Genomic DNA, 22538 nt, shown 5'->3' on the forward strand with positions numbered 1-22538 from the left:
CTAATGACTAGCTGAGTAGGCAGGGCTTAGGGGTCATGTGTCTAGATGAGTGAGGCCAACTCAATGTCACTCACGTCGCTGGGGGCTTCACCTTAGCTGTTACAATGTAATAAGGGTTAACTGGAGAGTCAGTTTCTGTAAGCAGGGCAATAAAGATTAGGCTAGAAACAACACCAGAATATTTCCTTCCTGCCTTCCTTACAGGATTAGTCCTATAAAGCAGAAAAAACCAAAATAAGATTTCTTCGAACAACCAGTTCTCTGAACTGCTTAGAAAGTTAAAAACCGGTTCTCCCGAATAGATGCGGACAGGCTGAATCCCACCACTGATTCCATCACATGTTTATTGTGACAGTCTATGAACAAATATTTTCTCTTACCTCTTTTTGGAGACACTTCATGTTTTCTCTTAATTTTCTCAACAGATCTTTTTCCATCGTAAAATCAGTAATGGAAACTAGAAGATAAAGAAATAGGAGACAATGCAGAATAGCTTTGACATTTTTATTTCAAAAATTGGAATGTAAACTTGAGAGACAATGTCTAGAATAGGACATGATTGGTTAATTACATTTGCCCTCCAATTCCTCTACTCTGATCCTTTAGGACAAGCATTGCCCTTCCCTCCCCAGCAGTTTCCCCTTTCCTTTTTTTCTTTCAACTAAATATTGAGCTTTTCTATTCCAATTGATAAGTTCCCATAACCTTAAGCTACTTTTCAATCTCCTATGACTTAAAGGGGAAGTTTATGACCTTTTTCATGAAAGCAGATGGATAGACAATTCAACATGTAAGAGACATTCCTGTTCCCCATGCGATTTCCACCCCTTCAATTGTTCCTAGAAGCTACAACCTACCTATCTAAACCCCACAGAATTCAATTTTCCTATTTATATATGGCCCATATGACCTAAAGGCAACACTAGGCAGCTAAATGAAATAAAACATTAACAGATTATTACAGGTAAGATCAAAACTAGCATTGCTTTAAAAATGTAAATCCTACAATGTAGGGGATGCAGCAGTGATGGGATTCAAATAATTTAACAACTGGTTCTCTGCCCTAATGACCAGCTGGGTAGGCGGGGCTTGTTGGTCATGTGACTCTTTGGGTGTGGCCAACTCAATATCACTCAGGTCGATGGGCACCTTAGCTGTTACAATGTAATTAAGGTTAACCAGAGAAGCAGTTTCTGTAAGGAGGTCAATAAAGATTAGGCTAAAAACAGCACCAGAATGTTTCCTTCCTGCCTTCCTTACAGGATTAGCCCTGTAAAGTAGAAAAAAACAAAAGGAGATTTCTTCCAACAACCGGTTCTCCGAACTGCTCATAAAGTTAACAACCGGTTCTCCTGGATAGGTGTGAACTGGCTGAATCCCACCACTGGGATGCAGCCATGGATCTGTGAACTATCTCAAATGATCTATATAACTGGCCATCAATATTCCCCATAAAGAGCCTTTCAATTCAAAGAACGTTTTTCTCTTTCATGCCACAAATGACACAAACAATTCAAAACAATTTCTAGAGGTAAATGTTTTGATTTAGTGTGTGGAAAAAGTTCTCACTTTGTTCCCAAATGCCAATCTGCAAAGTTATCCCAACAAGTTACTTCCCCACAGTACCTTATTTGTGAGGTCGCATGACATCACAATTGCATCAACAAAATTTGCAATAGTGATGAGAGCTTCATATGCAAAACAAGCTCAACTATTGAGGTTTGCAGCTTTTTTCTTCAAAGTTTGATCAGAACGGAGGTTGACAAATAGCAGAAGTCTTCTTGATACTCTATATTGATTCTATGATTTATCTGCCTTTAAAATGTGGATTGGCAACAGGATTTTACAGACATCCACCAAGGTGTCTGCCCCCCCCCCCCATTTCACTAAATACTGAAAGCAAACATGTCATCAAGGCTTGGTGCAATGTGGGCAATGGCATCTCAGCTCTAGAAGTGTGACCTGTGACCCACTGTACCATAATTCCAGAAGTGTGTCCTTACCAGGATCCACTGGTCCTCCACACGTTAGCACCTAAGCACCTTAGCACTTCTGCACCTGCGCACTTCAGCTCCTCAGCACTTCAGCACCTCCGCACCTCAGCTCCTCAGCACCTCCGTACCTCAGAACCTCAGCACTTCAGCACTTCTGCACTTCAGAACGTCAGCACCTCAGAAGTCAGCACTTCAGCACCTCTGCACTTCAGCACCTCAGCACTTCAGATCTGTAGCACTTCAGCACCTCAGCACTTCCGAACCTCCGCACCTCAGCTCCTCAGCACTTCAGTGCGTGAGCACTTCAGCACCTCAGAACCTCAGCACTTCAGCACTTCAGCACCTCAGAACCTCCGCACTTCAGAACCTCCACACTTCAGCACCTTAATTCCTCAACACCTCCGCACTTCAGCACTTCAGCACCTCCGCACGTCAGCTCCTCGGCACTTCAGCATCTCAGCACTTCAGTACCTCCGCACCTCAGTTCCTCAGCACTTCAGTGCCTGAGCACTTCAGCACCTCAGCACCTCAGCACTTCAGCACCTCAGAACCTCCACACTTCAGAACCTCCACACTTCAGAACCTCCGCACTTCAGCACCTTAACTCCTCAACACTTCCGCACTTCAGCACCTCCGCACTTCAGCACCTCAGCACTTCAGTACCTCCGCACCTCAGCTCCTCAGCACTTCAGCGCCTGAGCACTTCAGCACCTCAGAACCTCAGCACTTCAGCACTTCAGCACTTCAGCACCTCAGAACCTCCACACTTCAGAACCTCTGCACTTCAGCACCTTAGCTTCTCAACACTTCCGCAATTCAGCACCTCAGCTCCTCCGCTACTCAGTACCTCAACTCCTCAACGCCTCAGCACAAGGATTGGGATCCTGGATATATATATATGTGTAGCAGTCAAAGTCATCACAATCAGTGTTTCATGACACGGCCTTAATATTTTATCTAGCTGTGGATAGGTGCTAGAGGTGAGCCTTATATGGCTCACAAGAAATGGGCACCTTTGAATATGAAGGGGGACAAAGGGTCCCTTCATGCCACCAAAATAAGGATATCATTGTTCTAATACCAAAGGCAAATGGCAAACCTTTACTCTAAAATCCCCATGGTTCCTCATATATATCTCATCTGCTTTTTTTGCATTTTTATAAACTTGAAACAGCAGAAACAAGAAAAAAATCCTACATGAAGGTTTTCCTGGGAAAATTGTATCCACTGTGGTATCCCCTTTAGCCGAAGAATTCAATTTAATTCAATATTTTATCATCCCAGTTGTTGAAAAAAAATGAAAGAACATCACCAACTTGCCACATAGGAAACACTGTAGAAAATACATTTTCCCCCATGTTTAAATTTGCAAGATGAGATCTAATGGAAGAGAATCTTTGTAGCTCAGGGTGGAAATGTAAAGTCCTTGGTGCTCTCTGAGTTTGCAGACATTTCATTACCCAACATCATCATCACAGGGACATGCAGTCAGGGGAGGCGTGGCCTCACCAGCGTCATGAGGAAAAGAAAAGAATAATTAAAAGGAAAAAGGCTGAGGTAGTTGCTGCCAGAGTCACAGTAGATGACTCTGCTTAGTGCTTAACTGCAGTGGGAGGTGAGATAACTACGGACCTCCTTTACTCTAGCTTTATGATCACTTGAGCAGACTTAAGCAAGGGTTAAAAGACGAAAAATTTCTTATGCAAAGGAGGCACATGTTCTCTTGCCTCCTGTAGAGGGCATTTTTAGAGGCTTTTTTTCTTTTCTTTTCTTGCCTGAGGGCAGGCAAAAGCAAGTTGAAATCCTCTCTGAAACAGCTGGAAAAGGTTCGTGTGTGGGGAAGGGGGAGGAATTCAAAAAGTTTGATTGCATACAAAACCACGTTGCCTTTTCAAACACACACACACACACAGACACCTGGATAAAAATATATAAGCCCAGCTTCACTGATTACAAGTTTGAAAAGGCAACGTGATTCACCTGCAATCAAAGGCTCCGATTGGAAGGCAGCAGGGGGTATAGCAGAGGAGCTCCTTTCAAGCTTTTGGAAAATATATCCAATCCAACTTCTGTGTTTGTGTTTGTTTGAGAGTGAGTGAGTGAGAGAGGGATCCAAGTTCTCTGTGTGCGTGTGTCTGTTTGAGAGAGGGGGGAGGGAGGAAGAGAAGGAGGAAGGAGGGGGAGGGAGAAGAAAAAGAATGGGAAAACTTATTTTGCAAGGGGGAAAAATGCTGTCACTTTAAATCGGAACTGAGCATGCCTGGCTGTGGAATTCTGGGAGTTGAAGTCCACAAGTCTAAAAAGTGCCTCACCAGACTTAAAGCTGACTGCACGTCACTGATGTTCAGTCACGCTAAGATGATTTTTCAATTTTCATGAGAGATCCTTCAAGAGAAAATTCTCCATGATGGTCAGAGGAAAGCAACCAGAATTACTTGTTAAGTGTCTCACACAGCAATTTTTTTATTGCTACAATCATGAAAGAAGAATCTCACTACAATGACTGCATTCCATTGGGAACGACAAACTAAATCTAAATGCCTTAGATAAGGGAATAGAAGGGGAACTAATCAAATTTGCAGATGACACTAAACTGGCAGGAATAGCCAACACCCCGAAGACAAGCTCAAGATCCCAAAAGATCTTGACAAACTTGAACAATGGGCCCTATCCAACAATATGAATTTCAATGTGAATAAAAACAAAGGTTTACATTTAGGCAGGAAAAAATCAAAGATATAAGTACAGATTAGGTGAGACCTGGTGAGACCTGGCTCAAAAATAGTAACTTTGAGTGGGACCTTGGAGTCTCAGTGGATTATCACTTGAATATGGGGCAGCAGTGTGCAGCAGCAACCAAAAAAATAAAAGCTAATAAAATTCTGGGCTGTATAAACAGAGGCATAGAATCAAGATCATGTGAAGTATTATTACTGCTTTATAAAACCCTAGTAAGACTACACATGGAAAACTGCAACCAATTTTATTCATCATTCTGCAAAGAAAGATTTTGAGACTTTGGAAAATGTTCAGGGAAGGGCAACAAAGATGATCAAAGGCCTGGAGACTAAAACATATGAAGAACGGCGCAGGTGTCAGCCTCTTTGATGCTTGCTTGCTATTGGCTGCCATAGTAATGTGGAGAGTGGGGGAAGATCGGCATTTGGGTTGGGAAGTGAGCTAGAGGAAGATGGTCTTTGTGCGAACCAAAAGGGAGGGATGTTCTCATGATCCACAGCGTACCTGAATGAACTTTTTATACCCAGTCAAAGTTAACCATCTCGGCATAGCAGATGGATGAAAACGCCTGAAGTTGTGCCCTACACAACACCATATGGAATATGGATTGGACATTCAGCCTAGGTCCCTGGGGGGGAGAGGGATTTTGGAAAACTTTCAATATGTAACTTTCATGCCTTTTGGAACAGATCTTGCTTTTCTTTCATTGCTATCATTTCAAACTCAGTAAAAATACCTCTCGGCTAGAAACATGGAGTCAGGGCAGGGGTGAAAATCAGCAGGTTCTGACAGGTTCTGGAGAACTGGTAGAGGAAATTTTGAGTCATTCAAAGAACTGGCAAATGCCACCTCTGGCTGGCCCCAAAGTGGGATGGGAATGGAGATTTTGCAGTATCCTTCCCCTGAAATGGGGTAGGAATGGCGATTCTGCAGTATTCCTCCCCTGGAGTGGGGTGGGAATGGCAATTCTGCAATATCCTCCCTCTGGAGTGGGGTGGGAATGGTGATTCTGCAGTATTCTTCCCCTGGAGTCGGGTGGGAATGGCGACTCTGCAATATCCTTCCCTTGGAGTGGGGAAGGAATGGAGGTTTTGCAGTATCCTTCCCCTGAAATGGGGTAGGAATGGAGATTCTGCAGTATTCCTCCCCTGGAGTGGGGTGGGAATGGCAATTCTGCAATATCCTCCCTCTGGAGTGGGGTGGGAATGGAGATTCTGCAGTATTCTTCCCCTGGAGTCGGGTGGGAATGGCGACTCTGCAATATCCTTCCCTTGGAGTGGGGAAGGAATGGAGGTTTTGCAGTATTCTTCCCAAGCCATACCCACCAAGCTACACCCACAGAACCGGTAGTAAAAAATTTTTGAATTTCACACTGTGTCGGGGATTTTTCTTTATTGGGTTTTGAACAGAGACACACCTTACATTGGGTATGAGTTTGGTAGTCTAATTAAAAAAAAAGAATTAGGGGTGACGTGATAGCAGTATTCCAGTACTTGAGTGGCTGCCACAAAGAATAGGGGTTCAAAATATTCTCCAAAGCACTGGAGAGCAGGAGAAGGAATAATGGTTGGAAACTAATCAAAGAGAGAAGCAATCTGGAATTAAGGAGGAGCTTCCTAACAGTGAGGGCAATTAACCAGTGGAACAGCTTGCCTTCAGAAATCATGTGCCCTCCACCACTGACTTGGATTAGAAGACCTCCAAGGTCTCTTTCATCTCATTCATTCTATTCTAAACTAAGGCTTTAAGGATTCTGGGGGAGGACTGGCTTGTGCTACTCACTACAGTGCAACAACTCTAAAGTTGGGCTGCTCTTGATCTCTCCCTCCTGCCTACCTAGAAATTCCACAAGGATTAGAACTTCATGAAGTCACACTTATTGAAGGCAAAACATCTAGAGTACCTTTGATGAATAATTGCTATATGTTTCAGAACAAATAATAAGCCATGGAGAGAAAGAGATATCCCTAAAGAATAGGATGTACAAATGTAGCTGGAGTTGTTACATCCTTTTAATAAGTTTGCACATATAAAATAAATATCATTTTAATATATTGTGGTATTTGTCCAGCATTTAGACAAAATCATGTATTTTTTTAAAAAAATTAAAAAATAATTTTATTTTTAAGTACAAAAACACACTCATAAAGAAAAACATGTTTATTTTATTTATTTACTAGCTGATAACCTGGCATTTCCCAGGTATTGATTTCTCCCAATCCTGTATTAGACAGGAAAAGGAATGAATTATATGCATAGTGTCAAATCAAAGTAATTTTGTTTACCGGCATTTAGAATAATCAAAGTCTTGTTGAAAATGTCCATACCAAACATTGGATTGGATCAGTAGTGGGTTTCAAAACTTGTTCGAACCTACTATGTGGGTGTGGCCTCCTTTGTGGGAGTGGCTTGCCACCCATGTGACTGGATGGGAGTGGCTTGCTGCCCATGTGACCGACGACCGACCAAGATGCCGACGACACTTGTCAGAACCACCTTAAATTACCTCACACACAGCACTGGCATGCATAAGAATATGATGTAAACTTGTTTTTTAAATTGGAAATTGGAAAGTTTATTTATAGGCCGCCCTTTTCCCTGGGGGGACTCAGGGCGGCTTACAACTCATAGGGAAGGGAATACAAACAATGACACATAAGCACAGTACATAATTAAAAAGAACACAACATTCATACCATTCGGGTGGGGGTAGATTACAATCTTTAGCCCCAGGCCTGACGGGATAGCCAGATTTTAAGGGCTGTCCGGAAGGTCTGGAGGGTGGTGAGGGTACGAATCTCCACGGGGAGATCGTTCCAAAGGGTCGGAGCTACTACCGAGAAGGCTCTCCTCCGCGTGGTTGCCAGTCGACACTGACTGGCAGATGGAATCTGGAGGAGGCCTAATCTATGTGATCTAATTGGTCGCGAGGAGGTAATTGGCAGGAGGCGGTCTCTCAAGTATCCAGATCCACTACCATGAAGGGCTTTATGGGTGGCAAGTAGCACCTTGAAGCGCACCCGGAGATCGACAGGTAGCCAGCGCAGCTTGCGGAAGATAGGTATTATGTGGGTGAACCGAGGTGCACCCACAATCGCTCGCGCGGCCGCATTCTGGACTAGCTGAAGTCGCCGGATGCTCTTCAAGGGCAGCCCCATGTAGAGCACGTTGCAGTACTCCAGCCTAGAGGTCACAAGGGCACGAGTGACTGTTGTGAGGGCCTCCCGGTTCAGGTAGGGTCGCAACTGGTGCACCAGGCGAACCTGGGCAAATGCCCCCCTGGTCACAGCCGACAAATGGTGGTCAAAGGTCAGCTGTGGGTCCAGGAGGACTCCCAAGTTGTGAACCCTGTCTGAGGGGTGTAATGTTTGACCCCCAGCCTGAGAGATGGAACACTTGCCAAATTAGTGGGAGGTAAACACAACAGCCACTCGGTCTTATCCGGGTTGAGCACAAGCTTGTTAGCCCTCATCCAGTCCCTAACAGCTTCAAGGCCCTGGTTCATCACGTCCACCGCTTCATTGAGTTGGCACGGGGCAGACAGATACAACTGGGTATCGTCCGCATATTGATGGTATCTTATCCCGTGCCGCCGAATGATCTCGCCCAGCGGTTTCATGTAGATGTTGAATAGTAGGGGGGATAAGACTGAACCCTGCGGCACCCCATATGTTAGGGGCCTAGGGGTCGATCTCTGCCCCCCGACTAACACCAACTGCGACCTGTCCGAGAGGTAAGAGGAGAACCACTGCAAAACAGTGCCTCCCACCCCCACCTCCCGCAGTCGTCGCAGAAGGATACCATGGTCGATGGTATCGAAAGCCGCTGAGAGGTCAAGGAGAACCAGGATGGAGGCATGGCCTCCATCCCTGGCTCTCCAGAGGTCATTGGTCAATGCGACCAAAGCGGTTTCTGTGCTGTAACCAGGCCTGAAGCCCGGACTGGAATGGGTCGAGATAACTAGCTTCCTCCAAGGACTGCTGGAGCTGGAAGGCCACCACCTTCTCAACAACCTTCCCCACAAAGGGGAGGTTGGAGACTGGACAATAATTGTTAAGAACGGCTGGATCCAAGGATGGTTTCTTCAGGAGGGGTCTCACCACCGCCGCTTTAAGTGCGGAGGGAAAGACCCCCTCCTGAAGGGAGGCGGCAACAACCGCCTGGATCCAGCCCCGTGTCACCTCCCTGCTGTTAGCAACCAGCCAGGAGGGACACGGGTCCAGTACACAGGTGGAGGCACTCACAGCTCTCATGGCCTTGTCCACATCCCCCGGGGCAACATCCTGAAACTCAACCCAGCGATGGTCTATCAGATTATTCCCCTGTGCCTCGGCTGGATCTGCAGAATCGGAGTCCAAGTCCGACCGAAACCGAGCAACTTTGTCTGCCAAGAACTGGACGTAATCCTCAGTCCTACCCTGCAGGGGGTCCCCCGTATCCCTCCTATTTAGGAGGGAGCGGGTTATCCTGAACAGGGCGGATGGGCGCAACTCAGCGGACGCAATCAAGGTGGCAATATAAGATCTTTTCGCCGTCCTAATTGCCCTGATGTACTCCTTGATGCAAGATGTTAAAAGTGCTCGGTTCGATTCGGACTTATTGGACCTCCATGCGTGCTCTAGGCGTCTCTTCCGGCGCTTCCTCTCCCGGAGCTCCTCGGTAAACCAAGGAGGCCTCCGGAATCCACTGCCTCGGAGCGGCCGTAGTGGCGCAATCCGGTCAAGAGACTCCGTCGCTGCTGAGTTCCAGGCAGGTAGCCAGGCGTCTTTGGTTTGCATTAAAACAACTTTATCACACACAATGTTCTGATTGCACCACAAAAGCAGTAGTCATCCTTACCTTTCACAGAGGCACTGAGTTTTATAAATATGAATATGTTAGTGTAGAATAATTATATCCAAGGACCAGTGGTGGGTTTCAAAATTTTTTGGAACCTCTTCTATAGGTGTGGCCTGCTTTCCAGGTCCACTGGTAGAACCTCTTCTAACCAGTTCAGTAGATTTGACGAACCGGTTCTACCGAATAGGTGCGAACTGGTAGGAACCCACCTCTGGATTGGATGTTGGATAATGTTGGATTTTCCCCCTTACCAGAGGGAGCCCCCTTGTGGAGTGCTGTGAAGCCATTACCTTGGCAACTCCACTGCAATAGAAGCCATTTTAAGATACAACAGACCATATCTTAACAGAACACACAACCTGAGGGGTGTTAAGGGTAAGTCATCTATGTACCAAGTTTGGTTGAAATTGCTTGAGGCATTCAAGAGTTATGATGCAACACACACACACACACACACACGAACACACACAGACACACACACACACACATTTATATATATGTAGATAGATTTTATTAAAATTCTGGACCACTCATCTAAGCATAAGGCAGCTTACAATACAAATATTTACAATATACAACATAACATTATTTTGATTTCTTGCATACACATTATGTCAGTCAAAGGACTCCTTCCCATCTACTGATAAAGTTAGGATGAAGGAAGTCTACATAATGCATATAAAAATGCCACCTAAATATATACTTCTACAGGCTATGTATTAAAAGGTTAGGCTCTCTGGAAATTATGATTAACAAAAACTTTATTGCTACTGTGAAATATATTTTGGATTCCTTGCTATTAACAAGGACAAGAGAAGTTCAAAGTCTCCTTCCACCTCAATGTTCTGATTAGAGCAGACTCGGTGAAGTACAAAGATGCTGATAGAAGGAGTTAGCCCTCCACTTTCACACCCCTTTCCCTTAACATGCCTGCCAGCCTGCTCCAGCCATATTGCCTTGCAATGTTCTCCTTCCGATACTGGTTATCAAAAACTTTCCATAAATTTGGGAAGATCCCCGATTAAGAACGTCAGTAAGCAGAAGATTTAGAAGATGAATTCTAAAATATCTTTCAGTGAAGAAGATGAGATGACATAACACCCAGGCCTTTACAAATGAATTGCTTGAGTTTTAGATAGCCCCAATTTAAATTTTACATTTTGAGCATACAATGGTTTTAACTACTGCCCTTCAACGCTACCTAGACTTTGTGTCTGAATGGTCAAAAAAGTGGCAGCTCCAAATCTCAACCAACAAATGCTCTGTCCTACACATTGGTAAAAAAAAACACCCAGAACACCAAATACAAACTAGGCAGATACGACCTGGTAGACAAACCTCACTCTGTCAAGGACATTAGAGTACTCCTATCAAACATTTTAAGCTTTAGAGCTCATTGTAACAGCATCGCCAAAAAGGCATTATAAGTTGTTAACCTAATCTTATGAAGTTTCTCTTCTGGTAACATTGTATTGTTAATCAGGGCCTATAAAACCTTTGCTAGACCAATTCTTGAATACAACTCATCTGTCTGGAATCCGCACTGTTTATCGGACATTAATATAATTGAGTGAGTCCAGAGGTATTTCATGAGAAAAGTCCTCTGCTCTTCTGATCGCAACAGAATATCCGAACCACCAGGTGTGAAATTTTGGGCTTGGATAACCTAAAACTAAGCCGTCTGTGGTCAGACTTAAGCATAGTACACAAAATTATCTGCTACAATGTCCTTACCAGTCAAAGACTACTTCAGCTTCAATATCAATAATACAAGTGCACACAACAGATACAAATGCAATGTTATTCACGCCAAACTTGATTGCAGAAAATATGACTTCAGCAACAGAGTGGTCAATGCTTGGAATGCACTGACTCTGTTGTTACATCTTCAAATCCCCATAACTTTAACCCTAAACTGTCTACTATTGACTTCACCCAATCCCTAAGACATCTGTAAGGGGAGTACATAAGTGCACCATTGTGTTTATCATCCCTGTCCTACTGTCCCTGGTTATTCGTACCCATTTCAATGGCTCTCTGGCAAATTTTAGACACAGGCTTCAACAGCTTCTACTGTAATTCCTATTCAGCATTTCCCAGGGTTATCTTTCAAAAACAATATTTTCATTGTATGTTAGGTAGGATAAATTAGCAGTACAACATTACTATAGTTGATACAGTGTAGAGCTACAATTTTAAAACCATTATATTAGTTTTAGATTGCACTGAGTGATGAAAAAGGTACAATCTTTGCAGTGCTGTATCATTTTACTGTGAGTTTCAACCAAATTAAGAGCATTTGCTTAAAAAATTCTCTTAATATAGTCTCACTTTTCTTCCCTTTCAATGTATGAAGCATTCTGCAGTAGCTTTTCAGTAATTAAAAAAAGATTGAGCTTTTGTAGCTTTTTGTTCCAAGACTCTAACCAAGTTAGAGGAATCAGAGTTAAATTGATAATTATGTCTGATCTTTCATAAACTGCTCAGAAATAAACAGCTGACTTATTTAGTCTCATGTTGACAGTGACTTTAAGGAAGAGGCTGGGAGTCAAAAGAGATGAATTTGAGAATAATCTTCATGTTTTTTCTTCAAAGTTCCTTCCTCTCAACACCTTGATCACAGCCCTGTGGATATCCTTATTCCGCAAAGTGTAAATGATGGGGTTGAGCAGGGGAGTGACTGCAAGATACATAACCGCAACCTTTTTGTTCCTATCAGGTGATGCATTTGATTGGGGGATTATGTATATAGACATGATGGTACCATAGAACAAGCTAACCACAGCAAGGTGGGAGCCACAGGTGGAGAAAACCTTATAACGCCCCGCAACTGACTGCATCTGAAAAATTGAATGTACGATACAACAATAGGAACACAAGATAATTGAAAAGGGAATCAGAACGGCGAATACGGATAGACCATTAAGTATGTCTTTGGTGCGGCTTACATCATCACATGCAAGATCTAGCAAAAAACGCAGCTCGCAGAAAAAGTGGTTAATGTGATTGGAACCGCAGAAGGAATGACGAAAGACGCAAACAATAGTGACTGTTGAGAGGACGCAGCCTATGATCCAGCAGGACATGGCAAGCAGATGCTGGTGCTTCCTGTCCATGGCAGAGGCGTATCTCAAGGGGTTGCAGATGGCCAAGTAGCGATCATAAGCCATGACACCTAGTAACAAACATTCAGTGCAGGCCAAGCTCAGGGCAGTTCCACCCTGTAAGATGCAACCTATGGAAGAAACCACTCCTTTTCCAGCCAAGAGGTGCACTAAAGTCTGAGGCAAAGAGCAAGTGACATACACTATGTCCAGGCTTGCCAGATGGCTGAGAAAGAAGTACATAGGTGTGTGCAGTTGAGCATCCATGTGTACCAGTATGATGATCAGCAGGTTACCCAAGACTGTGAGCAAATACATTGTTAGGAAGACCACAAATAGCACAATGCGTTGACTTTGATGAGAGGTGAGTCCCAAGAGGATGAATCCTGTTTCTGAAGTGAAGTTCTCAGCACCCATCTTGGTAATCTGCCTACAGATAATAATGGACAATGACTTTAATTGGAAACCACGGATAAGGAAGAGGAAAAGAAATCTGTACATCCACTATAATACAATGTCAGCTGAGAAACCCTGATTTATAATGCATCTGTTTGGATTCTACCTTTTGATTAGTACAGAACAGTACCAAAGACATTGTCAACAGAATATCACAGTGTGCTGGATTTCCCAGAAAATGAATCAACTCAGGACTGCCCTTATGAAATCTGAATGTTGGAATGATTCACATACAATTTATCCTCCAGGGAGAAATTAATGCATCAATAGTATTAGCAATCATTTCAAAGTTCTCAAAATATTTTCAACAGTTCCTTTACATTATTATCTAAGTAGATTGTTATTTATGCATTTCTCAGATTGTCCTATGACCTTACAGGGATCATAGACTCTAAGATCTATTCTATTGACCCTACTGTTATGCATGAATTATGATGACAATATCTCAGGGAGTTCTGAAATGATAAAAGATTCCTATGTTTAGGCAAAATTCACTGGGAATTGTGCAGCTACCATAGGTCTTGCTTTTTGGAACCTTTTTGCTGCTGTACATGCTGTACATAATTATTCAAAAGGTCTGCATCATTGGTTTAGAGAAGCAATTTATATTCAGACAGACAGAGATCGTCTTTGATTGGCAACAAAACAGTGTAAGTGAAAATCACAGAAGCTGAAGTCAACTTGAACATACTTTACCTTAACGAAGCAATTAGTCAGGACCTGAAGAGAAATGGGAACATGTTACCTCCCTTCTTTAATATAAGGGGAGTTTTTATCAACTAGAGGCCCACTTAATGGAAATTACTCAATTCCCGTTGATCCTATACTGTAAATCATTATCAATGTTTTGCTCCCTCTTTAAACCACTTAATTAATGTTGTGGGGTTTAAAGAAAATAAAATTTCACATAATCAATTTGTGTTAAATCTTTAGGATTGCTATGAGCTGGTTTTCAAGTAAATATCAATCATGAAAAGTTTTTTGAAATTCAAAATGAATAACATTAATTAAGAGTGGAATAAAGATATGGACAGATGTTGGACTTCTGATACTACATCTACCTATATCAGATGTGACAATTTAGGATGATTTTCCTGCTAATGTGGACTAAATAGGAGGGAAAATATATTTTTGTTACTAAATGTTCAGTCACACTAAGACAATTTTTCAATTTGCATGAAGAGTCCTTCAGGAGAAAATTCTCCATGATGGTCAGGTGAAAGCAACCAGAACTACTTGTTAAGAAGTCTCAAAAATAAATTTTATTGCTATGCAATCATGTTACAAGACTCTCACCACAATGGCTGCTTTCCCTTGAGAATGACACACTAAAGATTCAAGGATTCTGGGAGGGAACAGGCTTGTGCTCCTCATTGCAGTGCAACAATTCTAAACTTGGGCCACTCTTGACCTTCCCCTCCTGTCTAGCTTGAGATTCCACCACAATGATTAGAGCTTGATAAAGTCACTTATAGAAGGCAAGACCTTTGATGAATAATTATTAGATGTTCCAGAATAAATAGTAAGCCATGGAGAAACAGATATCCTTACGAAATAGAAAGTTCATGCATATGAGTTCTACTATTCCTTATTCTCACACATTCTACTCTTCAGTGGGTTGATTAGAAGAGGAATATTCTACATGGTGATTTTTAATTACTCCCTGTAACCTGAACTGTGAGAGGAGTTGTTGCTTTTCAATTGGCACTACAAAGGATCATGGAATTCCAGTTTTATTTAATATACTGGGCAGAAAATTTTAGCCAGACAATATTTCCTCAATATTATTTGAGATCTTTTAATTGTAGATTTTGAAGCTGAAAAAAACATCAAACTTCACAGATACTAATATTGTCAATTAAATTATTAACTTGGCAGACGCCAATAACATTCTGATCTCTTGTCTAAGTATGCACACAAAATTTCCAAAGACTTATATACAAGAGTTACTCCTTAGCCAAAATTCTTGTAATCTGAAAAAAAAGAAAGATAAATGATTTTATGGGATGTAATAGAAAAGTTACCTTTGATTCAATTTGGGAATAAATGAATCTTTTTGCAAAAATATAATAGGCCAATATTTTTATGTTTGCCACAGGATGTGGAAATGTTGCTGGTGTCTAACTTGTTAGATTCTCTTAGTAAGTTTGCTTTTATATAAAATAAATATCATTTTAAAATATCATGGTCTTTGTCCAGTATTTAGTCAAAATCATGTTTTTTTAAAAAAAAAGAAAGATAAAAAATTAAATGATTTTATTTTTAACTATAAAAACACAATCATAAAGAAAAATGTTTATTTTATTTATTTATTTTATTAAACTTCTTGACCACCTATCTTAGCATAAAGTAATTCTGGGCAGCTTACAATACAAATATTTACAATATACAACAACATTATTTTGTTTTCTTGCGTACACATTATGTCAGTCAAAGTACTCCTTCCCAAGTACTGATCAAGTTCAGATGAAGGAAGTCTTCATAATGCATATTAAAAAAATGCTGCCTAAATATAGATTTCTACAGGCTATGTGTTAAAAGGCACAAAGGTTAAGCTCTCTGGAAATTATGAATAGAATAAAATAAGCTGTGGAAACACAGCAGCATCTTTCCAACCTCCAAAGACTACTCCTCCCTGTTTGAATTGGAAAACAATCAATTTCTGCTCCAGAAGGTGATGGACTTTCCTTTGTTACAGATCAGTAATGGCTAACCTTTTTCTAAAAGTGTGCCAAAATTGTGTGTGTGCTATTGTGCACTTATGCATGCCCACCCACCTGCGCATGCATGCATGATCACCCCTATGCATGCCCACACAAAACCCCGTGTATGCATGTACGCGCCCTTGCGTGTGTGTGTGAGGGGAGTTTTCACCCTCCCCAGGCTTCAGGAAACCCTCCAGAGCCTGGGGAGGCAAAAAACAGGCCCAACAGAACTTCCGGTTGACCTAGTGACCCTGTTTTCCTGAAGCCTGGGGAGGGCAAGAAATGGCCAACTCCCTAACTGGAAGTTTGGGAATGAACTTCCGGTTGGCCCGTTTTTCACCCTCCCCAGGCTCTGAAAGCTTTCGTGAAGCCTGGGGAGGGTGAAGACGGCCTCCCCTGGCCCTCCCGAAGGCTGAAAATCTGCTGGCTGGCACATGCATGCATGCCAGAGCTGAGGGCTGCCATGTGGCAAAAATGGCTCTGTGTGCCATAGGTTCGCCATCACGGTTATAGATTGATTAACACAAACTGGATTGCCACTGTGAAATATATTTTGGATTCCTTACTATTAACAAGGACAAGATAATTTCAAAGTCTCCTTCCATCTCAATGTTCTGATTAGAGCAGACTCGATGAAGTACCCAGATGCTAATAGAAGAAGGTAGTCCTCCAATTTCACATCCTTTTCCCATAACATACCAGCCTGCCTGCTCTAGCCATATTGTCTTGCAATTATTCTGCATCTGATACTGGACAGCAAAAACTTTCCATAAATTTGCGAAGATCCCTGATTAGGGATATCAGTAACCAGATGATTTAGAAGATGAATTCTAAAATAACCTTCAGTGAAAGAAGGTGGATCAAGCTAACACCTGGGCCTTTATGAACTAACTGCTTGAGTTTTCAATGGTCCCAATTTAAATCTTACATTTTGACAATGGTTTTAACTGCAGAGGTATATGTCTATGAGCATACACAGCAAAATTGTGTGAGTGTGCCTTTTATATTATAGTTCAGGACAGTATTGTTAATTTTTTATGTGGTTAAATATTGGAGTAGGATTCATATTTAGTACAGAATATTCTTAAATTGAAGAAAAAGGTGAATTTAATGAAAAAAACAGGAAAAAATGGTACTTTTGATCTTATAGATACTGATGGCAGCAACACTACTGTATGCACAAAAATGGAAGGACATTTTGATTTCTTCTATGGGCGAACTTTGGCCACCTAATGAGAAGGAAGGACTCACTGAAGAAAAGCCCAATGCTGGGAAAGGTTCAGGCCAAAAGAAGAAGGGGACGACAGAAAATGTGGTGGCTGGATGAAGTCACTGAAGCAGTAGGCTTCAGTGACTTAAATGAGCTTAAATAGACTCCAGAGAATGGTAGAGGAAGGAAGGCCTGGAGGAACGTTGTCCATGGGGCTGTGATGTGTTGAACACTAACAACATCAAATGGACGAATGCTACAGAAGCTGATGGAGTTGTCAGAAATGACATTTTGTACACTTTTGTACATTTTGATCAAAGAAAAGAATATAAATACCCTCTTTCTCTGAAAATAAGACCTCCCCAGATAATAAGCCCAATTGGGATTTTGAATCCATGCGCTAAAATAAGCCCGCCCCCGAAAATATTGCAACACAGCAATAGCCATGAGGTGACCACGCTCGCTGCCTTCTGCACCTCAAAAATAATAAGACCTCCCCAAAAATAACGCCAAGTGCTTATTTTGGGGGTCAAAAGAAAATAAGATTCTATATTATTTTCGGGAAAACATGGTACCTGGAGACCACTTATGGACTTTCTGCTTGAGGTGGAAAAAAATGAAACTTTGATTTTGGGTTTTATTGATTTGATTCATTGTTATAGAAAAGGCTAGTTTACATAATTATGAAAAAGTAAAAAGTCGAGCTTCGATGATAATGCTTTATTCAAACTGCAACAGAGAGAGTCAGATGTCCATGCTTTTTTTTCTTTTCCTCGTCCCCTCTTCAATTTTGTTCCTCCTTCCCTGTCATACAATGTTCTATTTGCTTTTATGTTTTATTCTATAATTTAATAAAATTTGGAGAGCGGGGAAGAATTTGGTTATAAATCTTCCTCACCTTCTTTGTCACCTTTTTCTTTCATTTCCAGATTTAAACTAATATGGGCTATCTGGCAAATTTTGTCCATAGGTTTCAAAAGCTTCTATTGTGAAGTCATTTTATTATGAGTTTCAACCAAATTAAGAACATGTGCCTGAAGATTTCTCTTAATCTCATCCTACTTTTCTTACCCTTTCAGAGTATGAAAGGTTATACCGTTTCAATGGCAGCTGAAAGCAAGTAGCAAAGCAGAGGCTGACAATATCTTTGCTGGAGCAGCTTTTCAATAATTAAAAGAGATTGATGTTTTTTAGCTTATTGTTCCAAGCCTTTCTTTGAACAAAGTGTACATATTCTGTGCAGTAGCACTGGGGATTCATTGCAGACCCGTGTCTTCTCCATCATAGTTGTGTTACATCACTAAGTTCTAATCTTGATTAGAGGAAAAACAGTTTCAGCAATAGAGTAGTAAATATGTGGAACAGCTTACCTGATCCTGTTGTTAGTTCCACTAACTCCCCATACCTTTGACCTTAAGCTGACCTTAAGCTGTCTCCCGTTACACATTTCTTGAGAAGTCCCAAAGGGGATGTGTATAAGCACACCAGTGTGCCTTCCGTCCAGTGGTGGGATTCAAATAATTTAATAACCAGTTCTCTGCCCTAATGACCATCTGGGTAGGTGGGGCTCGGTGGTTATGTGACTGGGTGGGCATGGCCAACTCAAGGTCACTCAGGTCGATGGGCGCTTTGCCTTAGCTGTTACAATGTTACAAAGGTTAACTGGAGAGGCAGTTTCTGTAAGCAGGGCAATAAAGATTAGGCTAGAAACAACACTAGAATGTTTCCTTCCTGCCTTCCTTACAGAATTAGCCCTGTAAAGTGGAAAAAACAAAAACAAAAGGAAATTTCTTCCAACAATTGGTTCTCTGAACTACTTAGAAAGTTACCAACCGGTTCTCCCGAATAGGTGCAAACTGGCTGAATCCCACCACTGCTTCCATCCCTGTCCCACTGTCCCATTTATATGTACTCTTTTTCTGTTTATGGCTATCTTTTGCTCATTTATATCCATTTATTTGTGCCATTTTTATGTGTTTTCATACTTGTTTCCTTGTACTTGTTGACAAATAAACAAATAAACAAACAGATGTGGCAAAACCTTTGCACTACTTATTCCTTTCCTTTTTAGCCTTGAACCTACAATGGGCTACACAGTTTATGGATTGTAATTTTAGTATACTTAGACCATGTATAATTGACAGACTGGATTTTATTATAGATGTCAGGGTTCCAAGTAACACCCCCAACGAAAGAAGACTCCAAGGCTTGATTTTCCTCAAAGTTCCATTTTATTAGAGATGTCATATTGGCACATCTGGGAAAACCTGAATCTGAAAGCTTCCAGGTTTTCCCCACTCAAATGAAAGTCCAAGCCCCTGCCCAGCACCCACGTGTCCATCACATGGTCTAAATCCAACAAGACAAGATAAGGTAATTAATCTGGCAGGGAAAGCAAGATAAGGCGTTCCAGAAGTGAAGTAGAACAGCAGTAAATCAAACCTGTTGGGAGGATGCTAGGAATTCAGATAAGCAGTTAAACTCAGTGTTTGTTCTGGACAACTACCCCTCCCATTTGCCTCTCCTTTAAGCTCCATCCCCAGGTGTGTCTTTTGAAGGGAATCGGGACCCTTTCCTCCCTTGCAAGCCACACAACCCATGTTGCTCTCTTCTCCGTTCTTTCCTGCATGCCCTAGGATGAGGAGTGGGTGGGCCTTTGGTATTTATCTGAACCCCCTCTCCCCTGCTCTGCCCAGCCTGACTTTATCCTTCCCCAGTTTCTTCCACAGCCAAAGGAGACATTCTCCTGCTCTCTGTCGGTTGTTCATCTTTCCCCTTGGATTCATACTCCAATGGGGGTATGACAGTATGTTATTACTTTTTTTTATACAATTGAACAGAATAACCAGAGTCAGGGATTACTAGCACAGATGTGCAAGGGGAACCTTTACCTTTATGTTATTACTATTGCAATGTTATACCACATTGCGTTATAATGTTTTACACCATATTATTTGTGTTAAGTTGCACTGGCTGCTAAGAAAGCTACATTCCTTGCACCACTATGTTCTTTTTATTTTGAGTATCAAACCAAATTAAGAAAATTTGCTTGAATTTTTTTTGCTAATAATGTCCCCTTTTTTTTTGGCCCCTTCAGAAAACAGCCAGTATGCCGGCTTCTGTGGTACTTTTTCTGCAACGGGTTTTCAATAATTAAGAGAAATTGAGCTTTCGTAGCTTTTTTGTTCCAAGACTTTCTTTGAACAAAGTTAGAGAAATCAGGGTTAAATTGAAGTCCAGTCAATCATGTCTGACATTTCAGAAAATCTTTCAGAAATAAACCGCTGGATCATTTTAGTGAAATATTGATAACAACTTTAAGGAATAGGCTTAGAGCCAAAGGAGATGAATTCAGCAGGATAAGAAGCTTCATGGTTTTTCTTCAAAGTTCATTCTTCTCAACACCTTGACCACAGCCCTGTGGACATCCTTATTCCGCAAAGTATAAATGATGGGGTTAAGCAGAGGAGTGACCACAAGGTACATAACCGCAACATTCTTGTTCCTATCAGGAGATGAGCTTGATTGGGGGATTATATATATAGACATGATGGTACCATAGAACAAGGTGACCACAACAAGGTGGGAGCCACAGGTGGAGAAAGCTTTATGCCACCTTGCAGCTGACCGCATTTGACAAATGGAATACAGGATGCAACCGTAGGAACACAAGATAAACCAAAAGGGAACCATGACAATAATTGCTGAAAGACTATTGAAAATGGCTTTGGTGACTTTAATATCATTACAGGCGAGATCTAGCAAAAAATGCAGCTTACAGAAGAAGTGGTTGATGTGGTTGGGACCACAGAAGGAATGTTGAAGGATGAAAAAGACATTGACCATGGAGAAAAGACCACCTATGATCCAGCAGGAGGTGGCAAGCAAATGGCAATGCTTCATGTCCATGGCAGAGGCGTATCTCAAAGGGTTGCAGATGGCCAAGTAGCGATCATAAGCCATGACACCCAACAGCAAACATTCAGTACTACCTAAGCTCAGAGCACTGGCTCCCTGTAAAATGCAACAGGTCAAGGAAAGTGCTCCTTTTCCAAACAGGAGATGGGCTAAAGTCTGAGGCATCGTGGTAGTGACATAGACAATATCCAACCCTGCAAGATGGCTGAGGAAGTAGTACATAGGTGTGTGCAGTTGAGCATCAGTGTGTACCAACAGGATGATCAGCAGGTTACCCAAAACTGTGAGCAAGTAGATTGTTAGGAAGACCGCAAAGACCAGAATTTGTTCTGTTCGATGAGAGGTGAGTCCCAAGAGAATGAACCCTGCTTCTGAAGTGAAGTTCTCAGTGTCCATCTTGGCATCTTGCCTACAGGGCAGATATATTGATGGACACTGAGTTAAATTGCAAAGCACAGATAGGAAAGAGGAAGAGAAATCTGTATGCCCAATCCACTATAATACAAAGTCAGCTCATATGTCTTTGGTTTCCAATGCATCTGTCTGATTCTTCAGCAACACTACGGCATCTTTTCATTAACATAGAACAGTACCAAAGATATTTTCAACAGATTATGAGAATACACTGCATTTCATAAGTTCTTTCAACTTCTACCTAGATAAATACATAATAAATAAATAAATACATACATTGTTTCAACTTCTACCCCCAAAATGACGGTATAGGGCAATGCACACCAGAACAACTAGGCATAAGGATAGTTCCCCCCCCGAATGCCATCACTCTGCTAGACAACTAATCCCCACAACTCTGTCAAATTATCTACTAAAACTGCATTACTATTCTTCTTCTCTTCCTTCCTATCTCTTTCCACTTATGACTATAACCATGTTACTTGTATCTTTAAAATTTATATTGTTTTATTTGTTTCCAAGTATTTGATTGCTTATTAGCAACCTGTGACTGTCACTCTGTTTTATCTTATGTATTCTATTTTATTTTTCTTTATGTACACTGAGAGCAGATGCACCAAAAACAAATTCCTTATGTGTCCAATTACACTTGGCCAATAAAGAATTCTATTCTATTCTATTCTATTCTATTCTATTCTATTCTATTTATCAGATAATAAATCAACTCCTATCTTATGATTGCCATAACAAAGTCTAAATGTTGGAATGATTTATACTTGATTTATCCCCAAACAGAAAACTGAATACAATGCATTAATGGAATCAGAAATCATTAGAACAATGGTTCCCAACCTTCTCAATGCCATGACCCTTTAATACAGTTCAACATGTTGTGGTGACCCCCAACCATGAAATTGGTGTCTCGTTTCCTAAGACCATCAAAAATATGTGTCTTAGGCGACCGTCGTTCAACCCCCAAAGCGGTCCCGACCCACAGGTTGAGAACCACTGCATTAGAAGATTATATTTGTAGCTCAGGGTTGAACTGTGGGGTTTTGGTGCTCTTTGTGCTTGGTGGTTTTCTTGCAGACTAGGCTAGAACTGATGATGCTACCTAGTTTGGTATTGAAATGCCTGGAAGAAAACCAGCAATCTCCAT

General features: G+C 41.6%; 2 protein-coding genes across 2 annotated transcripts; both read right to left on the reverse strand.

Annotated features, from left to right (window-relative positions):
• Positions 1 to 12148: 12148 nt before the first annotated feature.
• Positions 12149 to 13093, reverse strand: LOC116521716 (olfactory receptor 1D2-like). The gene has a single exon (XM_032236377.1). It carries the CDS (start codon positions 13091 to 13093, stop codon positions 12149 to 12151), a length of 945 nt encoding a protein of 314 aa, XP_032092268.1.
• Positions 13094 to 20416: 7323 nt separating this feature from the next.
• On the reverse strand, positions 20417 to 21361 carry LOC116521717 (olfactory receptor 2D2-like). The gene has a single exon (XM_032236378.1). The coding sequence runs from the start codon at positions 21359 to 21361 to the stop codon at positions 20417 to 20419; it is 945 nt and encodes a 314-aa protein (XP_032092269.1).
• Positions 21362 to 22538: the final 1177 nt, after the last annotated feature.

The sequence above is a fragment of the Thamnophis elegans genome, chromosome Z, assembly GCF_009769535.1.
Source record: "Thamnophis elegans isolate rThaEle1 chromosome Z, rThaEle1.pri, whole genome shotgun sequence".
Lineage (NCBI taxonomy): Eukaryota > Metazoa > Chordata > Lepidosauria > Squamata > Colubridae > Thamnophis > Thamnophis elegans.

Bases quoted from the DNA above. Each gene is read 5' to 3' on its own strand.
- LOC116521717 (XM_032236378.1), bottom strand. From the start codon at position 21,361: ATGGACACTGAGAACTTCACTTCAGAAGCAGGGTTCATTCTCTTGGGA.
- LOC116521716 (XM_032236377.1), bottom strand. From the start codon at position 13,093: ATGGGTGCTGAGAACTTCACTTCAGAAACAGGATTCATCCTCTTGGGA.